Below are 25817 nucleotides of genomic sequence, written 5' to 3' on the forward strand. Positions count from 1 at the left end.
GTCTGTTCGCTTTCCCCCTGTTCTTGATCCTGTGGGAGGGAGGGAAGGTCCAGACGGGCCCACATGATTGGCTCAGCCTTCTTCAGAGATACCTTCATCTTTGCAGCCATCAGGTTCACCACGCTGCTCTTCACCTCCACAGCCTGACAGGAAGAAGAAAAAAAAAATGACTCCTTGTCGAACACACATCTCTACTATTAAAACACACTTAAGGTTAAGGTTTCTTTAGGAAGATGTTTGCTCACTTGTGCTACTACACCTTTAGTTTGTTTGTTTGTTTTCTTCATATTTGGTATCTGAGAACTTCAAGATCATAAAGCTCATAGGTCACCCTCATCTTTTCTGATAGTACCACAGGAGGGCGCCAAAGTCAATGCATTAGACTTGTGGCCAAAATTATGTGCTAATGTTACTGAAAAGATTATATTTTACTTATTTAGCAGCTAAGGTTAATGACATTTTTCATGTTGTATTTAAAATTATTATGTTGTCATTCATTAATAACATTTTTAATTTCATGTAAACACTACTGATTTTTGCATTCACTTTGTTGTTTGACCACCACTGAGATTTGTTTTCCTTCAGAGTCAAACCTGGGCTGATGAGCTATAATTTTTCAGTCAATCAAAATAACAACTTGTATTATTTTACCTATTCCTCTTATTGTGGTTCGGACATGTTTAATAACAAAAGTATATCGACAACCTAAACCCCCTTATAAAAATCCAGGGTTGAGGATCACACACAGCTCTAAAAAAAAAAAAAAGTTAGACGTACCAAGGAAATTAATGCAACAAATTACAAACACTTATTTAAAAGAGTGAAAGATTGCAATGTAAAATGAATAAGAAATACAGGGAGAAATGTCAATAAGTCCATTAGTAGGTGACATTAAGTGCACAGAAAAACTTATTGGACATATTATTAATTTCCACATCAATGAACAGTATTTACCTGAAATTGTTCTGATATATTTTTTTGTCACAATAAAGTAATACTCTCAGGGACACACACAACGCCTCAAATATACCTTTTTTTCAAAGAAGACTGTTCAGTGTAATCTTTTTCACACAGAAAACACAAGTTAATTGCTGGAATTCACCTGTTTGTTTGTTTTCTTACCTCTCTCTGTGTCAGGTGGTTGCATGAAAACCTAAAACACGAACTCAAGGCTACATAAACATATTAAACAACATAAAAATAAACCCACACCAATTAAAAAATACCCATCACTCTTTATTCAGATGCCATTTGTAAACTTTGAATACAAATAAAAACACATCTGCCTGTAAAGGCCACTTATTGACAATAATAATAAAGATGTGAGCGCTCCTGACAGCCTTGCAGCTTGTTTCCTCAAGCAAACAAAATGAGTGTTGTGTTGGCACTAGCAATGCCTTATATGGTTTCACCTGCAAAGACACATTTGTTTCACACCACTATATAACATGAGGTCTTTTTCTAGCAATCAACAAAGTCTGATTACTTTATCAAATCTTGTGATTCTTGCTGTTTAGCTCACATTTCACAAATCTAAAGGCAGCACATTGAAATAAAAACAACAGAAGACTTAAAATCAATTGTCATTAGTATTGATTGTAAGACATGACAAACATAAATAAACTCCACTGTACTGGAATGCATAGCCCAACATTTTATTTGTCTGGAGCAGTAGTAACATTACTGACACAGACTCTGTGATGTCATAATAAAAACAAACATGATCTAATGTATGAAACTAAACGTTATCAAAGCCAAAATGAGACAGACTTGAACAAGTTATTTTGAGTCCTGTTGACTGTTTTCGGCGTTTTTTCAGCTCATCACATTTTGATCGCATAAGATTTTTATGATAAATGAAACTTGAAGAGGACTATAACGGAGCAGGCGCTGCTTCTCTTTAATCCATCCATCCATATGAAGTAACTTTGGTTTTCAATGACGCAATCTTACCCCAACTCACTCATCTTCCTGGGTCATCTCTCTAAGGCACTCCTTTAAGTTTTCCACCCTGTTTGCTTCAGCAGTCTGTATTTTCTGTGCCAGCAGCTGTTGCACCTCATCCAGTCCACTCACCTTTGGAGTGTTGTGGGGGTAGAAGTACCCACTTAGCTGATGGGTATGGCACTCTGGGGAGAGCATGCCACACAGAAAGCGCAGGAACATGTCATATTCACCCAGCAGGGAGTTCAGGGTTCGGTCCAAAGCACACTTGACCAGGCTTGCTGCTGATGTGGTCTGATACTTATGCAACATCCCTGAGTCCAGAACATTTTTAGACTCCGTGCGAAACACCAAGAAGACGTATAAAGCGGCCATGAACTCCTTGAAGAAAGAAGAAGTAAAGTTCTTTTAAATTATTACTGTGGGATATACTGGTAGGTGGCTTCTCAACTAAATGCACTGTAAATGGTATTCAGCTTATTATAATTACGGTAAACAGCCATGGGGAAAAAAAGCTTTATAGAATATTGAGGTGTAAGCACTGTTAGATGAAAAGAATTTTACCTGAAAGGTGACATGTATAAAGCAGAATGTCCTCCTCCCATTTGAGGCTGCAGCTGGGAGCTCAGTGCACTGGCCGGAAAACACTGTCACCTCCGCCAAGCTCAGGCCGCACTCCTTCACGTCCTCTTCGAAGAACACACTGGTTTTTTTCTCCAGCATCTTTAAGGCCATCTTTCCCATCTTCGTCAGCAGGAGCTTGTCATCGTTGGACCATTTCTGAGTGGAAACAGAACATCAAAATGACTAATTCTGTGGACAGATGACTTTGAAATGACAAATTCTGACACTGAAGAGCAGCTATTCATCAGTTTGTCTTGTCAAATGCCCCTTTCAGATGAAGCTATGCTTTAAAGTAAGACAATAAAGTTCCACTCCCATTTTAGCTGACACTGTCAGACAGAAGTTGATTAAAAAAAAATGTTGCATTCAAATGTATAATAATTGCAATGAGAAAGGGGGCAAAAAACACAAACTCTATAACATAATCCAGTCTCACCAAATACTGAAAATTATAACCTTTATAAAGATATTATTTTCAGATCAGTTGTATCAGACTGCATCAAATGGAACAGGTGTTCATGATATTGTAACCCCCAGACTGATGGACATTACCAGGTTATTTTCACATTTTCCATAGTAGAACTGCAGCCTCCGATTGGTCTGGACAATCAAAATGTTGATGTAGAATGGAGTCAGCCTCGGGGGATGTACCCCATAGCCGTAATAACGGTAGCAGCGCTCGAACACTGTGGCCACCATCCAGCAGACAAAGGGCTGGCGAGCAAGAATGCTGAGTGTTGGCAAGCGCTTATAATGTGCCACAATATCCGCTGCTAGCCTTGCATCTCTAAAGCGTCTGGTCAGATAGTCATCTTTCATCTCATCACTGGAGAAAGAGGACAAAAAGAGATCAAACTGGACTGAAATGGACTGATGTACATCTCACCAAATTCTGTTGAACCCATGTCAGCAACATTATTGTAAATACACGTGCACACACCTAAAGCCTTGTATTTCTGTGACGACATCTATGAATTGAGATGGGATTTGTGAGACAGCAGCCCGTCTCCCCAGGATCCAGATGCGGGCACCACGGAGCACAGTACCTCGGATGATATTTACAATCAGGATATCAGGATGTGCTTGGGTGTAATTGTCATGTATTTCTGGAGCATTCTGGAGAGAGAAACCAAAAAATAGACAGATATATGTTTCTACTCATCATATGGTCACTTCCAAAGTAGTAAGTAGCTTAAAAAATATGCTTGGATCATTGTACAAAAATAATTATCCCTTTATAATAAATAGTATTAAAACAACAGAAAAATGTATTTTTCACCCAAAATCTTTAATTGCCATTGGCTCTAAGATTTGTGCTTTAGGTTCTATATATTTTTAGGTCACAAGGGTATGTGTGCACTGATGGATACCCAGTCCAGAGGAGCTTGGTAACAATCAAAGGAGTCCATTATGATGAGGAATTTACAGTCCTCTTCGTCCAGGTATTTCATGTCTTTGCATTCAGGATGATGATAACCTATTGCTTCCATGACGGACAACTTCTGAGAAGGAGGCTTTTTGTTTCGCAGAAACCAGAAAGTGCGGAAGGAAAGTTTGAAGACAAACTGCAGATCCTGAACAAAAAATGCACAAAAAAATTGTATCAGACATAGAAAATTAAAACAACGAAAACTTCAGTTGTGTGCATTACATATGTGAGAGAACCACTCCCACATTTCATCCAGGGTGTGCTGCACATGTTACATCAACTATCACCTGTAAATGTTTCTATCATTGCACATTAAGTTTTGGGAATCAAAATTAATCATAGTAAGTATTGTCACAAAAGTAATGTTGACAAAACATTTTTTGTGGCCTGGTGTTATCTAATGCATTAAGCATGTTATTAACATATCAATATATCAAGCATATCAATGAGAGGTTTTTTTGGCGATCACTAATAAGAAAAAGATTCCAACTGAAAGGACTTAACACACCAACTGTTACTTCCTTTGCTCCAGATAAACAGTTATAAAATTCTACATTAAAGCCACATGAATCAGTTTTTGACCACTTGCATGCAGAGGTCCACAACAAGGTGAACAGAACATTTACAGTGACATTGCACAATAGCTTTATTGAGCGTGACGACCCTCTCTAAGCAGGAGTCTGGTGGGTGGAGTCTTGTCATCAGAGAGTTTCAGCTCACTTGGTCTGGCTGCGCTACATAAGCCGGTGAGAGTCAGCAAGTCTCTCCCTCTCCCCTGGCTTCCACCCTGTTTGGGTTTGTTGTGTTTTGTTTGTCTTTAGATTAATTTCCTTAACTTCCTCCTAAGTTATGGGAAATAATCTTATTTTTAGTTATCACTCGTGTGTGGTCTTCCCTCTTTGTCCTGCCTGAAGCCGGGTTGTGACAAACTGGGGGCTCGTCCAGGAAATACAAAGTATCTGACAGTTTACATTGTGTTCATCAGCTGGACGCTAACTTTGTCTGTCCTCCGTTTGGAGCCGAGCAAACAGCATACAGTGGGCTAATAAGAGCTTTTTTGGTTCAAATCTCACCTTATTGGCGCGCAGTTCTGCCCAGTCCAAGGAGAATTTCCCCACAGAGACAGTCATGCCAATTCCTGGAATCCCAGTGGTCAGCACTGTCCTCACTGGCTGGCCATCATTCTTCTGTAGTCTGAACAAATCATTCACACCAATAAAGGTGTCAGCACTGGGGACCTGGAGTGTTGACAGAGGGTTTGATCGGAACTCATGGGAGGGGTCAACTCCTCCACAACCACAGGTGGAAATCTGGGGCTCAACGTAGACAGTGTCTAGAAGATTCTGCTTTCCAGCTCTAACAACCCCCTCACGGATGACTTTGTGTTTTCTGATCAAATACTGCTTCAGATGAGCACGGATCAGTGCTGGTGGTGAAGAAAGATAAAAAGGAAAGTCAGAAATCTGTCAAAAAAAGGATAATTTCAACATCTTGCTCAAGGAGGACACTTATCTACATGGGGTTTTGCATCTAGGTCCCATATTACAAGTTTTTTTTCTACTACAACCACTTCATCTGCCTGTATACAGCAGTGTCATGTTGCTGCACACATTCTCACCGGGAGCGATATGCCACAATCAATCCTGAACTCAATATGTGCGTGCTGACTAAAGCGGGGAGTTTGTAATATCATTCCTGTTAACATGAGAATATCACCGGTATCTGAGTAACATATACACCAGCAGTCCAACATCCATCGATCATGCCTTTCCCATGATGACAGGTTCTTAAGTGTTTTTAGAGCATTAAGTGAACCTGAACCTGCTGAAAGGCTGTACAGGTAAAAACCCTCCACCCGTTCTCTGGAAGTGTATGTTAAAAAAGTTTTTAAATCTCATGATTGACATCTTAAAGTGTTCCCTTCAAACAGGTATCCAGATTGCATTAGTCACACCTTCCTGTAGAATAAAAGTATCCTCTATTTTGAATACTTTAGATGGACCATCCACAAATTTATAGAGCGCAGTCTTTGCTTGGTCAAATAACTTTTTGAGAAAATAATACATGAGGATAATATCAGTTATGTTTTGAAGGCCATAGTACAGAAACTGCTGTACTATGACCTTTCTTGAAACACGAAACATCAATAAAAAGGTTACAAACAAGCTGTGAACCAAGGGATATCTTTTGTAAAAATAACACAGCCAAAAATCTCAGAAGAAACTAGTTTGACCAGCATAAACCCGTGTTTTGCAATTGAACCAGTGAAATGTTCACTTACCTCTTTTGCACTGATTCCGTAGTTCATCTGCCTCTGCTTTCTTCCCAATGCTTTCTAGAATACTTATTGTGTGCATCAGGGAATTATCCTGGCCTGCACAACACAGTTTCAATAAAAACCAAAAATAGTAAGCAATCAGTGAAAGTGTATCAATCACTCTACAAGGCTCAATCCTTGTTTCTATTAACAAAACAGTTTATGGTTTATGAAACAATAACAGCAAAATTAAACTGATTACAAATGTACAACTATCTTCCAGCTATATTGTATATTTTCTTAACAGTAATGTTTAAAAAATGTTCATTTCACATGCACCATCCCAACAGTCAAAATCCGCTTCTTCAGATTTTCAGCTCTATTTGCACCGTTTATACTGTGTGTACTCTTGCTGTGTTCTTACCAAGGATCTCCAGGATCCTGTCCACAAAGTCAAGAATGTCTCCTTCCATTACTTGTTGCTTGGTTAGGCTTTTTTCCCATTGTAAAAACCACATCTTAAATTTGAACAGCTCTTCCATAGTGAGGCCGGTCAGACTACTCTGGATACTCTACAGAGAGAGAATAAATTATGAAAACACAAGTAACACAAAATCAATACAAGTTAAAACATGTTGCCTTATATACCCTGCGGGCCAGATATTAACGAAATTAAATAATACATTTTTAATTACTTATTAACAAACCTCTCCGTTAGTTTTACATTTTGGTAAATTGGTAAACATTGGTAAAAGTTTGCCCCTTAACCAAAACAACAACTTCTGTGAAGAAAAAAAAAAGATGGCAGTACAGACTGTGTTGCACCAACCTTAAATATATGGGGCAAGTCTTGCTCTGGGTGTAGTCTGCCTGGCTGGCTGTTCTCATCAGTCTGCATTGCATCTTCTGGTTCAACAGGCTCAGGTGGCTCTGGAGAATTAGTTATCAAAGCTTCATCCATATCCTCCACATTGTCTTCTTCATAATCCCCTGGATCAGAAGACCTGAGAGACAATGGGAAACCCAAGGCTACGGTCAGAAACTGCACGGCAAACACTGTCCAATGATCACTACTACATTTTATCGCAGTTTATCTAATGTTAAACAGAAATCACAAATACATATGTTTTTTAGCACATGTATACACGAATAAACCATATTTTGAATACTTTAAACGTTTGTCAAATAAAGATTAAAAGAGTACTAAGTAAAAGTACAATCAGTCAATTAAAATAAAGAATGAACAAAATAATGTAAATAAACCATGTTAAAACTATATAAAACAGTATATCAAATTACACTACATTTATTCATTTGGCAGACGCTTTAATCCAAAGTGACTTCCAAGTGAGGGACATCACTAAACCTTCAGTGCAATAGTGGACCTTGGTGTAAATTCTAAGTTTTAAATCTATTCAATAAGTACAAGGAGATAAGAATGTGTTTAAATATTTTGATGTGCAAGAAAACATAGCTATTGCTTGCCATCACTACACATTTTACAGATCGACGACAGTGTGAGTGTTTGAGTGTTTGTGTGTCCACCTGGTGTCAATGAACTCAGCTCCTGCTGGTTGCTGCTGTGTGGTCATAGTGTAGAGGGTCTCTGGAGACTCAGAGCGCATCAGCAGCAATCTGGCAAAAGTTAGTGAGTTAGTTAATAAGTTCCACTCCTTTGTAACAATATACACTAAGATGTTTGATGCAATAAAGACTCAAACTTATGTTCCACAGAAGACCATTCCAACCGTTGGTTTTACTGTAAAGAACTAAGATAGGATATGAGTTGGTGGCCCGATGGCGGAGTGGTTAGGGCGTGTACCACATGAGCAGATGCTTTTAGCAGCTGAGTGCCGGTTCCACTCCCGACCGGCCCGACTCTTTCCTAAGTGTCATTCCCCCTCTCTCTCTGCCCCTTTCCTGTCTCTCTACTGTCCTGTCAATAAAAGCAAAAAATGCCCAAAAAAATAGGTAGCATATGAGTATTTACAAGTTGATCCTATTCTTAAACCACAGGATGAAGTTTCAAAATCATCAGCACTTAAAAGGGGCTGTTCGTGAAGCTGTCTGCTGTGACAGGGAAATCAATATAAACCCTGATGTCCTTGACTTCACATTTCTATTAGACAACTTGCACAAACACACAGCCCTTGCAGCTATGCAACTCTACAGCATCATGGAAAATGTGTTTAGTTTTTTTTTTATCTTGGGTGTAAAGCTGGGTGATCAAATTTTATGGTTCAGTAAAAGCAGTAGACAATCTTGAAACTATTCTGTTCAGCTTCTCTGAAAGACTGATGAAAGGAACCCTATTTAAGTCTCTGCAAACTGACATGCCAACTATACTAAAATTAACTGAAACAAAAGGCAGTCTGGATGGTAAGAAATCAAACTTGTGTCCTGGAATTTTGTTTAACATTTTTCACTTTTTAACTAGCCCAACATCAGCTCTCGGGCAGCGTTAAACTGGCCAGAGTACAGATGTGAAAACACATTGAAAAATTTCAGTTGGAAGTAATGTGAGGTTTATGCTATTTGTAGTAATGAAGGCCAAAAGACACAATCACATTAGGACGATGCACAAATATCAAACAAACACACAGTACCTTGTTGCTTCATTAGCAGGCAATTCAGGTAGTACAGCAAATGTTTCTACATTTCCCTTTTTATCCTCTTCCTCCTCTTTCTCCTCCTCCTTGTCCTCCTCCTCTTCCATCTCTTCACTGTCGCTTTTCATTGAACCATAGCTGGAGGGTGGCCTCTTCCACTTCTTCTTCTCCCCATCATTCCCCTGCTTTAAGATGCTGAGGGGAAGAAAAAAAGGTTTTCGTATGCAAGCAGGTAGGACACTGTTTAAAATTAGTCCAAGAGGTAACTAATGAACAATAACATTTCACTGGGATGCATGTCCAAGAATACAGTTATCTTTAGGTATATAATCAAAGACTGACCAACAAGTTTGATAAGAGGTGAAATTTTTAGCCAAAAGTGATGAAGTAACTCCTTCTGTAGGTGGATGTGATAAATAAGTATAAATATATGAATATGCACGCATAAGTTCTTAATTACAATGGAAGCATTCAATTCCTTGACTTAAGCAAAAGAACATACAACACTGTAAAAATACTCTTTCATGGGTCGATGTCCTGATGTGAAAAAGCTCTCAAGCATAAAAATGTAAGTATATATATCAGGAAAATGAGTTTTAAGTATTATGCAATAGTATAAAAAGAGAATTTTCCTCTCATAGTTGGTTAAGGTGGAAAAGTAAAATCAGAAAATCCCCAAATTTGTAAAGCTGGAACCATGAATTGTTAATTGTTAATCGAATAATTGTTTCAGGTGTAACTGCATTAGTAGTTTTGTTGTTTTAATTTATCATAAAGCATTTTATGAACTCCTTATATATTGTGCATTAAAATCTTAATTTACAAAGTAGCCAACTATTAACTCTTGTCCAATGAATGTTGTGGAGTACAAAGTACAATATTTCCCTCTGAAATGTAGAAGTAGACAGCTACAAGAAAATAATATACTCACTTAAAGTACAAGTACTTCAAATTTGTTCTAGCTGCTTATTTATATTGCACCACTGGTTAGTAACCAATTAATAAGTGTGTTAGTAACTTAAAAATAGCTTTCATATCAAAAATGTATAAAACACGTAGTTAGGTGGCAGAGCAGATGAACTCATATCCGTTGACAAAAAGCTGTCTGGCAACACACACCTTTCCACTTCAGTGTCTGGGTCCATGTCTTCAGTCGTAACAGACTCACACACCTGAGCAGTAAAATAAATGTTTGTCGACTAATTCTTACTTGACGCAGTAACTTTTCCTTCCATAAAATGAAGCCGCTGTGCTGACATTACTTTAGCATACACGTCGTCGCTCTCCGCCGTTACGGGTATGCTAACATTAATACCTGAGATAACATAGTGTACATATGAATACACCGACGCGTCAGAAATGTATGTTTCCTGCAAATAATCTATATAAGAAACAATCTACAAACTACATGGTCAGTTCACCGGTCGTACATTTTTCCCTTAACGACGTTTAGTCGGCTGTTGAGCATGAACTTTCGGTTTGGAGCAGGTTTCGAGTGGGTCGTCTTCCGCCGGCAGCAACCGCACGACTTCCGGACCACATCCTTCAGAATAAAAGCATAATCTCTACATGCGTGTACGTAGACACCCACAAGCAGTCGTCTCAAATTCAGTACCAAGTACTTAATTTAATTTACTTCCACATGTTTAAATTAAATGCTAATATTAGCGTAATAATTAAACAACTATGCATTCATAATCTACCATACTGTATAAGTGAAACATGTTTAGACTCGTTCAAGTATAAAATTCCTCTTTATTGATTGCACTAACTAAATACTCAATTTCAAGCCTGTAATTTATCCTCGTCCTTTTCTATAGCTATAAATATATATTAATAAATTTGAGGCCATCAAAATCAGCAAAGTGCAGTGTCCACAATTCACTTCATTGCAAGCCTCCACACTTATAAATGATGCACAGAACTTTTCATCTTAACTATTTGCACCTATCAGTAGTCTGTGGTTGGTTTATTGTACATCACTGCATGGATATAAATCTAGTTGACAGTTTATTAGCACCCCCCTTCATGAAAATTATAATTATCAGGTTTTGTTAAAACTTTTTCAAAGGTTTGATTCAACTTCATGATCATTCTTGAGGATGTAATTGGTGCTGCTGTTGAACTGTATTGCATTTTACCATATATTTAAATTGGTGTACTGGAATCAGTATCCATCATGTAAGAAATACATTAGATATTTCAAACAGGACTTCATATGTAATGAACGATTCAATTAAAAAGTTCAGCTCGTTCTAACAAGTGGGCAACAAAGACTCAAACAAACTAAAAAAAAAAAAAGTGAGAGCCAGCTTCCCCTCTTTAAAAAACACTTATTCCACTTATAGCAGCATATAACAAGCAGGTTTTTTTTTTTTTTTGAATGTGTCATGTAAATGTTTTTATTGAGAAACATGTAAATATAATACAGAAAAATAAAAGATTAAAAAACAACAAACAAATAAAGAAGCATGATCAAGAAGAACTGTCCTCACACCTTGATCTTCCTCATCATCTGTGGGATTTAAAAGGAAAAAGAAAATGTTTAAACCAAAGCTCACAGAGAGATACATTTAATGACAATATGCAACTGACACTCAGTAAAAGCTGAAACGTAAGTGTTTTGTTGTTAGTGTTTAACTTAGAGAAAATATGTGTAGACAAAAGAAACACACCATGAGTTAATATTCCATAATGTGAGAACCCTCAACCAGCCTTTAACAAATACTGTCATAAGAGCCAAATCCCCATAAACTACATAAAAATGACTTATTGACCTTTTATGATTTCCAGCAAGGTTTTCCTTCTTTAATAGACGGACTTCTGAAAAAAGTTTAGTAGTTACTGAGATGCAATGACTTAACACACATTCCAGGCAAATTCTTTAACTAGTAGTTAATTAGGGTCGGGGCTGGGGGAGGGCCATGGATGACCAGGGGAAAAATATGAAGTAAATTAAAGTTGAATGGAAATGATTTATGTAAGGGAAATAAAACCAGCAAGGGTTTGCTGATGCTATTGTTTATTGCTGACCTTTATTTCACTAAAATTCAACATGGATCATATTTTATTAGTTGCTTTCTCTATTGTTGTTCATGATTGATTAAAAATAAAAACTTGTGGGATCAGGGCAAATTTACTTTTTTCAGCTTCTGATGGGGACATGCCAGAAAAAGGACCACTGTGTTACAACAACACAGCCTTTCATTGCTGATTAGCAGTCAGTTTTAAAAAGCAACTAATAAAGCAATTCATGGTTTTATTCCAGCTATACCATTTCAATTTTAATTTATCAGACAAAACAATACAAGATGCTTATACCAACTTGAATGGTTGGCACTGTGCAACAAGTGAACAAATCACCACATTTACCAACAGAATAGTAAGCAATCCAGACTATTAACATCTCATATGGCTCATCATGACTGAATACCAAATGAGAAAGTTACTGTATTGTCTCTGCCAACAATTAAAAGCTGTCAGAGAGTAGAATTTAAGTTTACATGTAGTAGTATAGCAGTAGTAGTATCCCCACTACCTGCAGCAGACAGAAATTCTCCAACATACTTGCTGCCTCATATGACACCTGCACTCCATCTAAGCAGATGTTCCTACCTTTGCCAGTAGATGGCAAGCAGCATGCTGGCATGAGCAGATCAAGTTTAATTAGAAAACTGCACAGGATAAGTTAAAAATGATTATTCAAGTGTGCCCTGTAAAACCCTGAATGGATTTGCCTCTGTTTACCTTGCGAGCACTAGCTGTCAGTCCGGGAGACTTTGCGGTCCTGCTGGTGGTTTGTGGAGTTCTCTGTCCTTTAGTTGGTGACTTTAAGCTGCCTGCTCTGCCTGTTCGTCCCACTCTACTGTTAGAATTTCCCGAAGACATGTTTTCTTGGTACTTGCGCGCAGTTGTCTGAGCAGGCGACTTCTTTGTACTTTTTCCTGGGGATTTTCTGGTGGAGCTGCGTAGTTTGTTCAGCCCTTTCTTCAGATAGTTGTTGGTTTTAGGGGTGTTGTCAATAGTGAACATCATAGACTGCCTCCGCTCAGCCTGAGAGAAAAACACATGTGAAACTGCTGCATGCAAAAAAGAAAACCCATAATATTTCAAATATAATATGAAGATTTTCATATTTTTGTCTGTGTTTTCAATCCACCATCAAATTCTAGGTGTGTGTGTGCGCATGCATGAATGTATTGCACTCACTGGGCTGAGAGCAGGGCGAAGCTGAGAGCTGGAAGGTCCACTGTTGACGTTCTTGTTTTTGGGGGTGAGGGGCCGCGGGAAGCAGCTGGCCTTCACCTTTTTCTGTCAAGTTGAGATAAAAACAAATGTAGAAAAGAGACACATAGCATCATGAAGTAAAATCTATAAAGCTTGGCTCATATTTTTATTACATTAACATGTGTGTAATTTTGTGACTTTTCAATGACTGACTGAAGAGCAAGCTAAAATTAAAGCAAAATGCAGCTAAGAAAAACATTAAAGTTGAACAAAAAAAAGTAAAATACACAGAAAAACTGTGTGTTTAACAGAAGATGTAACAAATGTGTGTGAATATTAATACAAACCAACCTCAGGCGAAGCTTGATGTACAGACAAAGTAGAGGAAGACCGCTTTGTGCCTTTCGGGCTTCTCAGCTGATAAGAGCTGACTGTTTTTGAAGGCAGCTGGCCGGGCATCAAGGACAGACGATGAGAACGCGTATTGGCTGCGGCACCAGACTGTCCCATCATGAGAGAGTGCCGGTGGGAGACGAGAGAGTCTTGCAGCTGACCAGGCATCATGGACGCCCGACGGATTGTGTCAGATGGGTCACCTGTACGGAGTTCTTCATCTGTGAAAATGAACGCACTGCCACAGCCAGTCTAGAGGAACAGACAGGGAGGGAGTTCATCAAACTACTGGGAAAAGAATGAAGGGCACAAGGTGCAATAAAATGTAACACGGCAACATTTAAAACTGCCATTATTATAAAACAGCATGTTCAAACTAGAGTTTTCACCGACCACTAGCAGTGGTCAAAAAGTCAGCTGCTACAACCACCGGTCAGAGCTGTGGTAGTAGTTTGTACAATATGATTTTAGCCAGTTTGTATAAATTTCTATATTCATCAATATTTTGACTACCAATATGTTTAATTCGTAGGCACAACTGTCCGCCTGATGTGTTTACTGTGCATTCAAGTGTCCCTCTCTCTTCACCTCAGACTCCACAGGGTAGCTGCTCTTGAGATGAGGAAGGCAGGCCTTATTCCTGTTCTGGAGCTCAGCAATCCTCATCCAATCTTCAGGTGCACCGTCTGGTTCATTCTCTGTCCCCACACAGAATGTGCTAGTGGCTGAAGACACACAGATGCAGAAAAAAATAAGGGGTTACATACACATCTTGACTATTGTAACTGTCAAACTGATCCTTTACCATCGATCAATATCCAATGTTTGAGCTGCAGCGCCAAACATCAATGATTTGAATCATGATTTGGGAAGCCCCAGAGTTCACTATCTGTAACAGAACAGTGATGGAAACATAGGGCAGTGCAATGCATGGCACAGCCAATCAACACAATATGCTTGTGATGCAAATTAGCAAATTTTGCTATACTACTGAGACCCATGCACGCTGTTTTAAGTGGGGGTGAGTTGTATTGCACTTTTAGTGAGCAAAGATTGAGTAATACACTTAATCGTAGATAAGGTGTATCGAAGAAAAAAAAAAAACCTGTAAGTAATAATGCTTAGAAAAACATGCCAAATGAAAATGCATAACATAAAATATAGCATTGTAGCCTGCTAATATGGATATCTCAGGTTTGAAATTACATTCATGTTTCACTTGTGGATTCCTGCCCTGCATACCGTTTCATTTTTTCCCCCCGAGCTTTATCTCTCAATTTTTCACCTTTCCACTCTGACTGTGAGTCAGTCAAGTATCTACTTACTCTGTGAATGGATTGTGCTCCGTCTATACCCTGGAAGACTAGAGAGTTGGTCACTGGCAGCGCCGGTCAGTTTGGCAGGTGTGTCAAACAGCTCCATGGACACGGGTCGTGCAGAGTGAGCACTGGAGAGGTTCGGTTGGGAGCGAGCTGAGACCAGACTGTAGAAAGTATCATCACCTTCACTGCAGCCTGGGGTTTTCTACAAATCAGAGTTAAACAATCACTTATGGTTACAATGATACTGCATTGAGAGTCTAGGGATGTTTGGAAAAGGATAACCTAAAACATCCAGACTTTGCATTTTTACACTTTTGGAGCGCAGTGAGAGCAGCTTGCACCAAGCTAAAAGGTCATTAAAAATAGCTAAGACGACAATGTCTTAGTCAAGGATATCAACAGAGCCAAACAATTACTTCAAAAATTACAATTATTTCAGAAAGAGTAACAAACCACTATAATTATTAAAATGTACAGTGATTGGTCAAAGTTATCAACATGTGTGTGTAATACTGTGAACATGCTAAACATGCAGTGCATAGGTGAGTTTCCGCCACCTTGGTCATGGTGATGTTTATAACCTGCGTGGTCCTGCGCCGTTTGGCAGATGAAGTTGGATTTTTCCGGGCTGAATCCAGTTCCATTTTGTTGTCTGTACTTGTCCTGGGTGATGGAGAAAACAATAATTAAGGATTAGTTAATTAATTAATAAGAGAGTATTGTGGAAAAAAAAGAAAAAACATAACATGCTGTGCATAGGGAAGGGTGAATTACCTGTGCCATTTTTGAAAAAAATACCACCCAATAATGAGCTCTAGAGGAGTGGCATCTTAAGTAACTCAGTATTTGTTGCTGCATGGTTACGCATATGAAAATCGATAACATTCAGGCCAAATCAAAGAATTTCAACTAGTCTTGAAGAGCATTGCTTTCCAATCATACAGGTGTTTAAGGCAGATGAGGGGGAACTCCTACATACAGTATAAAATACGTATAAAAACTCACTGGACTGATTTCTTATTTTCCAAAAATCATACAACAAAAAAAAGCAACAGAATTTTCTAAAGTACATATTAAAATGTGACACACCTGTTAATATGTCTGTTGTTTATAGGTGTGAAGTAAATTGTTTCCAGTGACTCCGCCTGTAGACCACGTCGTTTGGCTGCCAAGCGCTCTGAACTGCGAGCAAGCGGTGTGCTTGATTCATCAGGTGCTGATAGTTTCCTGCAAAGGTAAGAAACAGTGTTGTGCAAGGTTGGAATCACAGCAGATTCCCGCTATGCCTCTGATGTAAGATTTTATTGCTTTCTTGCTTTTCTCTGGTTTTATTTCTTCCATGTTTACATTGTTGGTGCAGAAAAAAGTGCAGCCTAAAAAGCCAACTTTAAGATATGTCTTTATAATAATGGGCACTCCTTGTTAGGAAAACAAAGTCAAGTTCATTTATACAATTCTAAATACACTAACTCACACAGGTGAAAGACAGGCACTAAGATAGATAGATAGATTGAGTTTTTGAACACTGTACTGGATTTTGTAGTCCTTTTATCATATCATGAGATAGCTGCAGTCAAATAATGGGATAGGTGCAGTACTAAAAGATTTCATACTACTTATATGGGAGGAACATTACCTTGTGTTGTTCAGAGAGTCTTCCAGAGAGCTCTGGTCCAGGCTATCAGAGCTCATGGCCCTCTTCACCCTTGTCTGAATACTTGAGCGTGTGTTGGGAACATCTGAGTAACACAAGTCTGTTACACTTCCTTCATTATTATGATTTTTATTCTTTACTCGCAGGATATGGTCAGCATTGGCCAGCTAAAGGTGGAGAAATGTTTTGAGAGAGATCATGGTTAAATGTGTGAAAAATGTCCTGAGTACTTGAACTGTAAATGTTGCTTTTTAAAAAACACAGTAACTGAATAGTGTTCCAGTCTCATCTTGCTAACTGTATTCACTTCTCCTCATGCTTCAGAACACAATACTAACCTCTGCCTTTAAACTGGCCACTGTGTTCCAAAGGTTTTTCTCATTGGTTTGGGCCTTCTCCAAATCCCGTTGAAGTAGCTTATTCTCCGTGGTAATAGCCTTTACTTCACTTTCTTTAACCTCTAAGGAATGTTTGAGTTCAGCCACCTCCTGTTGGCTTTCCTGGAGAAGCTGCTTTTTGCCATTGTAATGACTCACTGCTTTCTCCATCTGTGGCAATGCAATAATAAAACAGTTCTTAGTATCAGTGTTTTTGTCCAGATTATTCATCTGACAGCAAACACATCAACAAACCAACAATGTACATGACAATGTGATGACGGAAAAAAATGAAATGTGCACAGAGATACATGTGAACCATCATTGTTTTGTTTTGTGGGTACACAAACCTGTGCCTTGTAGTGTTCTGCAGCCTCTGATTTAGCTGAGAGCTGTTCCTGCAGGTTTCTCTTGAGCTTCTCAATTTCTTCAGCTTTTTCATTCTCCTTCAAGAGTTTCTCTTTCTCTATTTTTAAGCTTTCCAGTTCTTGCTGTAGGACAGATTCCAGTTTACGGGAGGCTGTGTTCTCTCTCTCTATGGCCTGCTTGGTTTGAGCAAGTCTTTCCTTCTCAAAGGCCATGGCTTCAAGCTGTTTCTCCAGAGATTTCTGATCCTTCTCTGCCTGATGTATCTTGGCCATGAGCACTTCTTTTTCCTGAACAAGAGTCTCTTTTTCCCTGAGAGTGGCCACCTGCAGCTCCTGTACATCCTCTTTCAGTATGAGGTCTGCAACATGTCTCTCTTTGAGTTGGCTCAGCTCTGCATTTACTGAGACGAGCTGCTGCTGGAGGTGGCTTATCTGCTGAGCAGACTCCTGTTGAGTTTTAAGTAACATCTGCTCCTTAGCCAGAAGTTTTAGAGAAATGTTATTCACTTCCCCTTTCAGATCCTGGATCTCATGTTGAAGAACATCTATCTGTTTGGAGCTCTCATCCTTTATCTCAGTCAGAATTTTCTCATTGGCTTCAGCTTCCTCTTTTGCTTTTTGTACCAAGTCAGCTTGGGCAGCCACCTCATCTCTCAGAGTGTTGAGACTTTGGTCTTTATCAGCCACGAGTGTGTTGTAAGCAGACCACTCTGTCTGGAAGATCTGGAGCTTCTCTTCAGCCTTGAGGAGGAGGCTCTCTTTGTCCCTCTGAGATTCTTTTAGTTTTTTAATCTCTTCGTCACGTTGAGCCAACACATCTTCTTTTGACTCCATATCTTTCTCGGTCTTCCTTAATGAGAAACCAAGAGTCTGCACCTGTTCCTTCAAACTTTGGAGCTCTTGATTTAGCAAATCTGACTGCTCTGAGCTGTCAGTCCTCAGCAGGATCATCTGTTCCTCTTTAGCTTGGATCTCCTCCCTCAGGCTCCTGACCTGATCCTCAGAATGAGACAGTTGTTGCTTGAGAAGCTCCTTCTGATGAGCACTCTCCTGCTCTTGCTTGTTAAGCATAGCTACCTGGGTCTGAACCTTCTCCTCTGCCTTTGAGAGAGAGTCAACCATATTATCTAGTTGGTTTTTGAGACATCTGATCTCTTGCTGTAGCATGTCAGAATGTATGGAGCCCTCTTTCTTTAGTGTGACTAGTTGGTCCTCTTTAGCCTGGATCTGTTCCCTAAGCCCTCTCATCTCCTCTTCAGATGTTGTCAGCATGCTCTGAAACGTATCCTTTTCCTGAGAAATCTCCAATTCCTTTTGAATCAGCAGAGTTTCTTTAGCCTGAACCTGCTCTGTTGCAGTCTTCAGTGATTCACTCAAACTTTGTACTTGATCCTTTAGTGTCTTGATCTCATTTTGTAGCACTTCCGACTCCTTGCAGTTCTCAACCTTTAACATGTCAACCTCACCTTGTTTAGTTTGGATCTCCTCCCGCAGCTGATTTACCTCCTGCTCAAGAACTGCACTGTGCTTTTTAAGTGCCTCAATCTCCAAAGAGCTTTCCTGCTCCTGCTTGGCAATCAGATCTTCTTTGGCTTGAACCTGGTCCTGGGCGATCTCAAGAGAATTGGTCATGCTTTGTATTTGCTTATTCAGACTCTCAATCTCCTGCTGTAGTAATTCAGAGTCTGCAGAAGTCTCAGTCTTTAGCTGAACCAACCATTCTTCCTTGGCATGAATCTCTGCATTTAGCCTCTTCACCTCATCTTCAGACACTACTAACTGCGCCTGGAGTGCCTCCATATGCTCAGTGTTCTGTAATTGCTGTTTGGCAAATAGATTTTCCTGCAACTGCAAATTCGCTTCAGCAGACCTCAGTGAGGAACTAAGACACTCCATTTGTTTCTTTAAATCACAGATCTCTTGATGCAGTTGTTCTGACTCCTCTGAACTTTGATTTTTCAACACGTTTATTTGTTCCTCTTTAGCTTGGATCTCTTCCCTCATGATCCTGACCTGATCCTCAGAATGAGTCAGTTGTTGCTGGAGAAGCTCCTTCTGATGAGCACTCTCCTGCTCTTGCTTGTTAAGCATAGCTACCTGGGTCTGAACCTCCTCCTCTGCCTTTGAGAGAGAGTCAACCATATTATCTAGTTGGTTTTTGAGACATCTGATCTCTTGCTGTAGCATGTCAGAATGTATGGAGCCCTCTTTCTTTAGTGTGACTAGTTGGTCCTCTTTAGCCTGGATCTGTTCCCTAAGCCCTCTCATCTCCTCTTCAGATGTTGTCAGCATGCTCTGAAACGTATCCTTTTCCTGAGAAATCTCCAATTCCTTTTGAATAAGCAGAGTTTCTTTAGCCTGAACCTGCTCTGTTGCAGTCTTCAGTGATTCACTCAAACTTTGCACTTGATCCTTTAGTGTCTTGATCTCATTTTGTAGCACTTCCGACTCCTTGCAGTTCTCAACCTTTAACATGTCAACCTCACCTTGTTTAGTTTGGATCTCCTCCCGCAGCCGATTTACCTCCTGCTCAAGAACTGCACTGTGCTTTTTAAGTGCCTCAATCTCCAAAGAGCTTTCCTGCTCCTGCTTGGCAATCAGATCTTCTTTGGCTTGAACCTGGTCCTGGGCGATCTCAAGAGAATTGGTCATGCTTTGTATTTGCTTATTCAGACTCTCAATCTCCTGCTGTAGTAATTCAGAGTCTGCAGAAGTCTCAGTCTTTAGCTGAACCAACCGTTCTTCCTTGGCATGAATCTCTGCATGTAGCCTCTTCACCTCATCTTCAGACACTACTAACTGCGCCTGGAGTGCCTCCATATGCTCAGTGTTCTGTAATTGCTGTTTGGCAAAATGATTTTCCTGCAACTGCAAATTCTCCTCAGCAGACCTCAATGAGGAACTAAGACACTCCATTTGTTTCTTTAAATCACAGATCTCTTGATGTAGTCGTTCTGACTGCTCTGAACTTTGATTTTTCAACACGTTTATTTGTTCCTCTTTAGCTTGGATCTCTTCCCTCATGATCCTGACCTGATCCTCAGAATGAGTCAGTTGTTGCTGGAGAAGCTCCTTCTGATGAGCACTCTCCAGCTCTTGCTTGTTTAGCATAGCTACCTGGGTCTGAATTTGTTCCTCAGCCTTTCTCAGAGAGTTATTCAGATCTTCTACTTGGCCTTTCAGACATTTAATCTCATGCTCCAGCAATTCAGACTGTAGAGAGCTGTCATTCTTTAGTGCATCAAGCTGCTCATTTTTGACATGCATATCTGCATGTAGCTTCTGAACCTCCGCTTCACAGGTTACAACCCGCTGTTGGAGTACCTCCCTTTCTTGGATATTCTCTTGTTGGGTGTTAGCTAGTAGGTCTTGCTTAAGTTGAATTTCCTGTTCAGCCTGTTTGAGTGACCAGTTTAGGTCTTCCACTTGGACTGTTAAGGTCTGGATTTGGTTATGAAGAATTTCTTGTTCATTAGACTTCTCCAGAAGTAATTCGGCAAGCATTTTCTCTTTAGCTTGAATTTCATCTTTCACTTTTTTCATTTCATCTGTAAGTACACCAGCTTCTTCTTTAAGACTGTTTATTTGTTGGTCTTTATGAGCCATGAGAGAACTGGCAGCAGATAACTCTGTCTCAAGATCTTTTACCTTTTTTTCAGTCTCTTGGAGAAGGTCCTCCTTCTCTTTCTTAGTTTCTTTTACTTTTTCAATTTCTTGTTCACAAGCAGCAATATGCTGTTGTAGTCTGGTCATTTGCTCAGTTTTCTGCTGCTCAACTTGCTCATGTTGAAGCTTGAGATCCTGGATCTCTTGTTGAAGGACTGCTCTCTGCTCAGTGATCTCCTTTTGCAACTTGTCCAACATTTCATCCTTGGCTTGAATCATTTCTTCAGTTTGGGATTTCTGTTGCTTCAGAAGCTCTCTCTGTTGAGCAATGTCTTGTTGGTACTCCGCTAGCTGTTGTGTTTTGGCCTGAATATCCACCTCTGCCTTTTTCAGGGAGCACAATGTGCTCTCCAATTCATTCTTCAAACTACTGATCTCAGTCTCCAATAGTCTCTGGCAATTTAAGAAAAAAAAATAGTAACCATCTAATCCAAAATAGATTTTAAAATTTTGAGAAAATGCACACTTGATTACCAAACTAACATTTTTAAGTTCAATTTCCTTGTATAATAAAAAATGTTTACTTTTATATAGAAGTATGCACTTTACCTCCATTACATGCCCCATATTCTCTCCTACTTCTTCCTTAGAGGCCCTGCTTATTTCATCCTCCAAACAGGAAATCTTTCCCTGGAGGATCTGAATTTGTTCAGTCAGGAGCTCCTGAGAAACAATAAGTATAGCATAGTACATTATAGCCCATTTGTGTAGATAGAACCCAGTTTCTTCCTGAGTATTACGTAACAAGTGACACCTTTTGTAGTGTTTTTATACAACAGTGAACCAACCTTTAAACTATAAAATGTTATTATTATATAACATAATTATGGGTTTGAATAATTTAAACACTAAATTAAAAATAGTTACTACACAACTTCTGTCAGGATATAAGCTACCTTTTGGGCAGTGGCTTGGTTGAGCTCAGACTGTAGGTGGCTTGTTTTGCTTGTCCATTCCTCCTGAGCGGATGCTTGGGTTTCCGTTAGCATGCCAACTTCTGCCTCAAAGATGGCCAGCTGTGAACACACTGCTCTCATCTAAGAAAAATATGAAAAAGAAAGGCTTTACAGTCTGTATTCAGTGAAAGTTTTGATCCCAACATCGGCCAAGTGATTCCATGTAATATGAAAGAGTGGCTACGAGTGCCAAACCCACCACCCACCAACATATTCATATGTGAGCTTCAAGATAAGTTTGCTAATGTTAATAATTTCAAGGATGTGAGACTTGCATTACTGTTATTGACTGCTAATCCTGTCCTAGTTGAGAAGTCAAAGATTCTTGTACAAGAGAAACTTTGCAAATGTCATTACCTGGGAGGAAAGTACACCATTTTCTTCCGTCAGCTCGTCCACTTTACGCTCCATGAGTGAGGAGGTACTCTTGAGGTCTTTATTTTGCTTTAACATCTCATCAAGACGCATTTGTAACCTAAACAAAAAACAGCAAAGCAGTTTCTTTACTTTTCCACCAAAGTCTTAGTATTTAGAAACACTTAGGTATGTATTTAACATTTTCTTCTACATACAAAATGTGAGACATGTTCCAAATTATTATATAATAATATTGCAAAAATAATTATACTGCTGTGTAAAGATACATGACACATACTATATTATTGCATGGAGCTGCAATAAATGTACACCTTTACTTCCCATTCATATATGTCCAAAATGTTGCTGTAGCCTGAACAAAACTATATTTTGTAATTTATAGGCTACAAGCTCAGTTTGTTCCAGGAACAACAGTTTGGAAAGTGTCACCGGCTGTGGAGGTTAAAACTTTTTTTACCTGTTGTAAAAGGTGTCCATATCACTGTCATGCAAATAGGGCTTACCACAATTAAAGAAAATCTACGTGGCTCTGTCCTGCATACTTACGTGTTGTTTATGGTCTCGAGTTTATTGATTTGTTCCCTGGTAACCTGCTCCTGATCACCTTGATCTTCTTTCAGTTTATCCAGGCGATACTGCAACTGGTTAATGAGACACTCTGAAGAAAATATTGCAAAGAAAAATATAAAAAAGGAAAAAGGAATTATTAAGCAGAAAACATCTAGTTAACTACAGTAGCACTTTGACAGAACACCCAAAGTTTGCAAAACATTAGATGTAAAGGAATAAAATCAAATTTTCAATCATACACAAACACTTAAATGCTGTACCATTCTCTGCAATGAGTGCAATCTTGCTGGCCAGTTCCCTCTCCAACCCATCTCTGTAGTCTCTCTCCTTGATCATCTGTCGTTGCATCTTCCTCATTTGAAATTTAGGGGTGTTCATAATATCCTGCAGAGGAGACTTGCTGTGGGAATAAAAGCAGATAAGCCAAAGTAAAGATTTATAATCAAAATCCTAACATCCAATAGACTTTGGACAAGGAGTGACTTACATATGGTATGTGTATCAGACAAAGTTACTGCAGGTTTAGCAATGCCTGGTGGATTAAACTTCTCTCATGTTCACAGAAAGCCCAACTATAGGTTTTCATTACAAATAACACAATCAAAGCTGCTTTCTATAATTTCCTTCAGATATGCAGCTTAAACTGAATAATGTCTCATTCTATGACACTACACCACACAGATATGCTGTGTTATTATCCGTTATGCCATAGGAAAACAAAGTTAGTTTGTCCATGCTCATGAAACATTATTTCAAGAAACTAGATTTTCGATTAACATTTATTGTAAAATGGTCTTATTCACATTCGATGAATATGATAAAGCATCATGCTGGATACATTTAAAACCACGCTGATACCTGACTGAGGAAGAAGCCACAGTTTGCATGTCAACAAATGTGATTTTCTGTGTGCGGTGGAAGACGGGGGAGTCTTCATCTGAGAGCGAGGAGATTGTCGACACATTGGAGGTAGAGGTGGTTGCTGATCGCTCAAATATTTCACGGGAGACGGGCAGATCTTTAATTTATGGAGAGATAGATTTTGACAAATTTTACAGCTTGCAAAGTAAATACAAACCAGACAGCTTGTGTTATACAGCAGCATTTTGTGTATGACATTAATTTCTCTTAATATAGCATGACCAAGAAATGGAAGACTCTAATTTGTGACTTACGTCTTCTTGCTAAATAGGCTTCAAGTCCGTTGCTCAGACAGACACAGCCTTCGTTCTCAATCACGAAGGAACCAGTTAAGTTTGCTATCTCGCGCTAACAGAGAAGATAGGGAATATATTGGTACAGAATTAAATGGTAGCACAACACAACTCATGATGAATAAAAAGTGATGCCTCAAGACAGATCAGAAAAACAGCTCTTTGCTTACCTCCGCATCACATTCCAACATGTTCAGAGTGCAGCGGTCATTCATCATGTCATGGTAAACGAGCAACAAAAGCACCTGGTGATATTACAGACAATAAATCAAAATGGATCTATGTTGTCTATGTTTTTTTTGTTTAATCAGTTCTTCTTTGTCTTTTACCTTTGCAATTTCTACAGTTAGGTTGATGCCATCTCTTATGTTGTCCCAAGAAAATGAAGTGCCTTTGGCTGCACTATATCTGCAATCCCCTGATAAACAAAACAGATAAAGATGGGTTCATTCAGGACAGCAATGTTCAACATCTGTCTGCCCACAAGAAATTAAGAGCGACTTAAGCAAAACATTGGCACTCAGGGTGTGTTCTTTACACCCTGATATCACTGTCTGGCACAATTACAGGTGCAAGAGGGCACAATCAAGACCGCACCCAACAGTGTCGGGAGGTGTGTTGGAGGGTGAAAAAGATTTTAAATTTTCAACCAGAAGATGTCAGCAAAAACAGCCCTTTTAATCCAGGAATTAAATTACTCTGACCCTCTACGGTAACATTAAACAAAAAATACATCAAACTTGCTTGCTGTCATAATCACACTCATATGAAAAGATAACACACACACGCAGTGAGCACAGTGACAGGTCTGGAAGATCCTTTCTTCGCACAATGACTGGAAGCAGGGGGAGGAAGGAAAAGTGTAGTGCTCTAAAATGCTAAACGGTGTGATACTTCATTCCCAGTCTCTGGTGAAACAGGAGACTTTAAGACAACCTTTTGGTAAACATGTAGCCCGTTTTTTCTTTTAAAAAAGGCAAAGAAACTCACTTTCCACAAAGTCTGCAATGAGCTTGAAGCGGTCCTCAATGGAATGAGTGAAACAGGGGTTGGGTTCCTTCTTCCTGAGATGGCACAAAGGCAAAACAAAATTAAAATGAGAGGTTTGTCCCAAGCAACAGCCACCATTACACTAAAAAGAACCCACTTACAGGAGAGGTCATGTTTAAAATGAAATGTAAGGCTGGCTAACATTCAATGACCCTTCCCTTGGTTAGACATACCAAGCATTTCAAAACACTGCTCCTACTTACAGTATATAAACAACTTTCAATAAGATCGTCCCATCTTGTAAATCAGCCACAGTAATTTCTTGGTCGGACAGTTTTATGCTGTTGACCTGTAAACAGAGTTTTAAAAAGTAGGTTAAAAGCAAAACCAACAATTTAACGTTAATTAGCCTTCCTGGACTCAACACATTTACACTATACAGCAAATGTTACTACAACAACTTACCCAGCTGAGAAGAGCTTTAACACCCAAGTTAATCGCCATCTTAGCTGACCCTTTATCTCAAAGGGATTTCAATCTGGAAAAGAAAAAACAACGTCTAAACAAGCTTGTGTCAACAAGCTAACAATGAGGTTAATTCAGCGGCGGTTGTTACCGTCAACAAACGTCCGTCCATAGTGACTTACCTTAAAAGACAAAGGCTTTGGCCACTTTTCTGTGCATGTATTTCCGTGTATTTTCTTTCCCTGAAAAGAGTTACAGTCACTGCGTCTGACTACATGAGGCTACAGCTGTGAAATAAACAGCCCATGAGACACCGCACAATATTCAAAAAGGGCTGTGGAGATTGAACCAGCCAATCCCTTCCCATGTATCGA

At 39.2% G+C, this 25817-nt stretch overlaps 2 protein-coding genes across 5 annotated transcripts; both read right to left on the reverse strand.

The window, feature by feature from the left end:
• Nucleotides 1-1476: 1476 nt before the first annotated feature.
• nlrc3l (NLR family, CARD domain containing 3-like) lies at nt 1477-10396 on the reverse strand. The gene is made up of 12 exons (XM_071495679.1): nt 9983-10396; nt 8861-9058; nt 7800-7889; nt 7084-7258; nt 6679-6826; nt 6279-6371; nt 5071-5423; nt 3939-4142; nt 3509-3684; nt 3121-3394; nt 2509-2724; nt 1477-2325 (listed from the first exon to the last, which is right to left on the reverse strand). The coding sequence occupies exons 1-12, from the start codon at nt 10006-10008 to the stop codon at nt 1960-1962; spliced, it is 2319 nt and encodes a 772-aa protein (XP_071351780.1). The 5' UTR covers nt 10009-10396; the 3' UTR covers nt 1477-1959.
• An 851-nt stretch (nt 10397-11247) lies between these two features.
• On the reverse strand, nt 11248-25807 carry numa1 (nuclear mitotic apparatus protein 1). Of its 4 annotated transcripts, none has more exons than XM_071495677.1 (25): nt 25626-25807; nt 25444-25516; nt 25242-25327; nt 24979-25052; nt 24318-24406; nt 24159-24233; nt 23950-24043; nt 23633-23792; nt 23035-23174; nt 22751-22862; nt 22184-22301; nt 21767-21907; nt 21420-21533; nt 17187-21263; nt 16798-17007; nt 16442-16626; nt 15895-16032; nt 15363-15468; nt 14809-15007; nt 14072-14208; nt 13442-13735; nt 13073-13174; nt 12611-12916; nt 11641-11683; nt 11248-11378 (listed from the first exon to the last, which is right to left on the reverse strand). In XM_071495677.1, exons 2-24 carry the CDS (start codon nt 25480-25482, stop codon nt 11672-11674), a joined length of 7008 nt encoding a protein of 2335 aa, XP_071351778.1. In that variant the 5' UTR covers nt 25483-25516; nt 25626-25807; the 3' UTR covers nt 11248-11378; nt 11641-11671. The 4 variants fall into 4 exon arrangements, with proteins under 4 accessions (XP_071351778.1, XP_071351777.1, XP_071351779.1 ...); XM_071495676.1 differs by having other exon boundaries at nt 11641-11686; XM_071495678.1 differs by lacking the exon at nt 11641-11683 and having other exon boundaries at nt 15387-15468.
• Nucleotides 25808-25817: the final 10 nt, after the last annotated feature.

The sequence above is a fragment of the Trachinotus anak genome, unplaced genomic scaffold (assembly GCF_046630095.1).
Source record: "Trachinotus anak isolate AG129_WGS33_773 ecotype Australia unplaced genomic scaffold, CSIRO_AGI_Tana_v1 ptg000014l, whole genome shotgun sequence".
Classification (NCBI taxonomy): Eukaryota; Metazoa; Chordata; class Actinopteri; order Carangiformes; family Carangidae; genus Trachinotus; species Trachinotus anak.

Excerpts from the sequence above, each read along its gene's own strand:
- numa1 (XM_071495675.1), bottom strand. The coding sequence starts at position 25,482 with ATGGCGATTAACTTGGGTGTTAAAGCTCTTCTCAGCTGG. Across the intron at positions 23,175-23,632 it reads GTGGCTTCTTCCTCAGTCAG|CAAGTCTCCTCTGCAGGATA; the intron begins GTATCAGCGTGG and ends TTATTCCCACAG. Across the intron at positions 21,908-22,183 it reads ATGGTGTACTTTCCTCCCAG|ATGAGAGCAGTGTGTTCACA; the intron begins GTAATGACATTT and ends TATTTTTCTTAG.
- nlrc3l (XM_071495679.1), bottom strand. The coding sequence starts at position 10,008 with ATGGACCCAGACACTGAAGTGGAAAG. Across the intron at positions 6,372-6,678 it reads CAGGATCCTGGAGATCCTTG|GCCAGGATAATTCCCTGATG; the intron begins GTAAGAACACAG and ends TGTGTTGTGCAG. Across the intron at positions 2,725-3,120 it reads GAAAATGTGAAAATAACCTG|AAATGGTCCAACGATGACAA; the intron begins GTAATGTCCATC and ends GTTTCCACTCAG.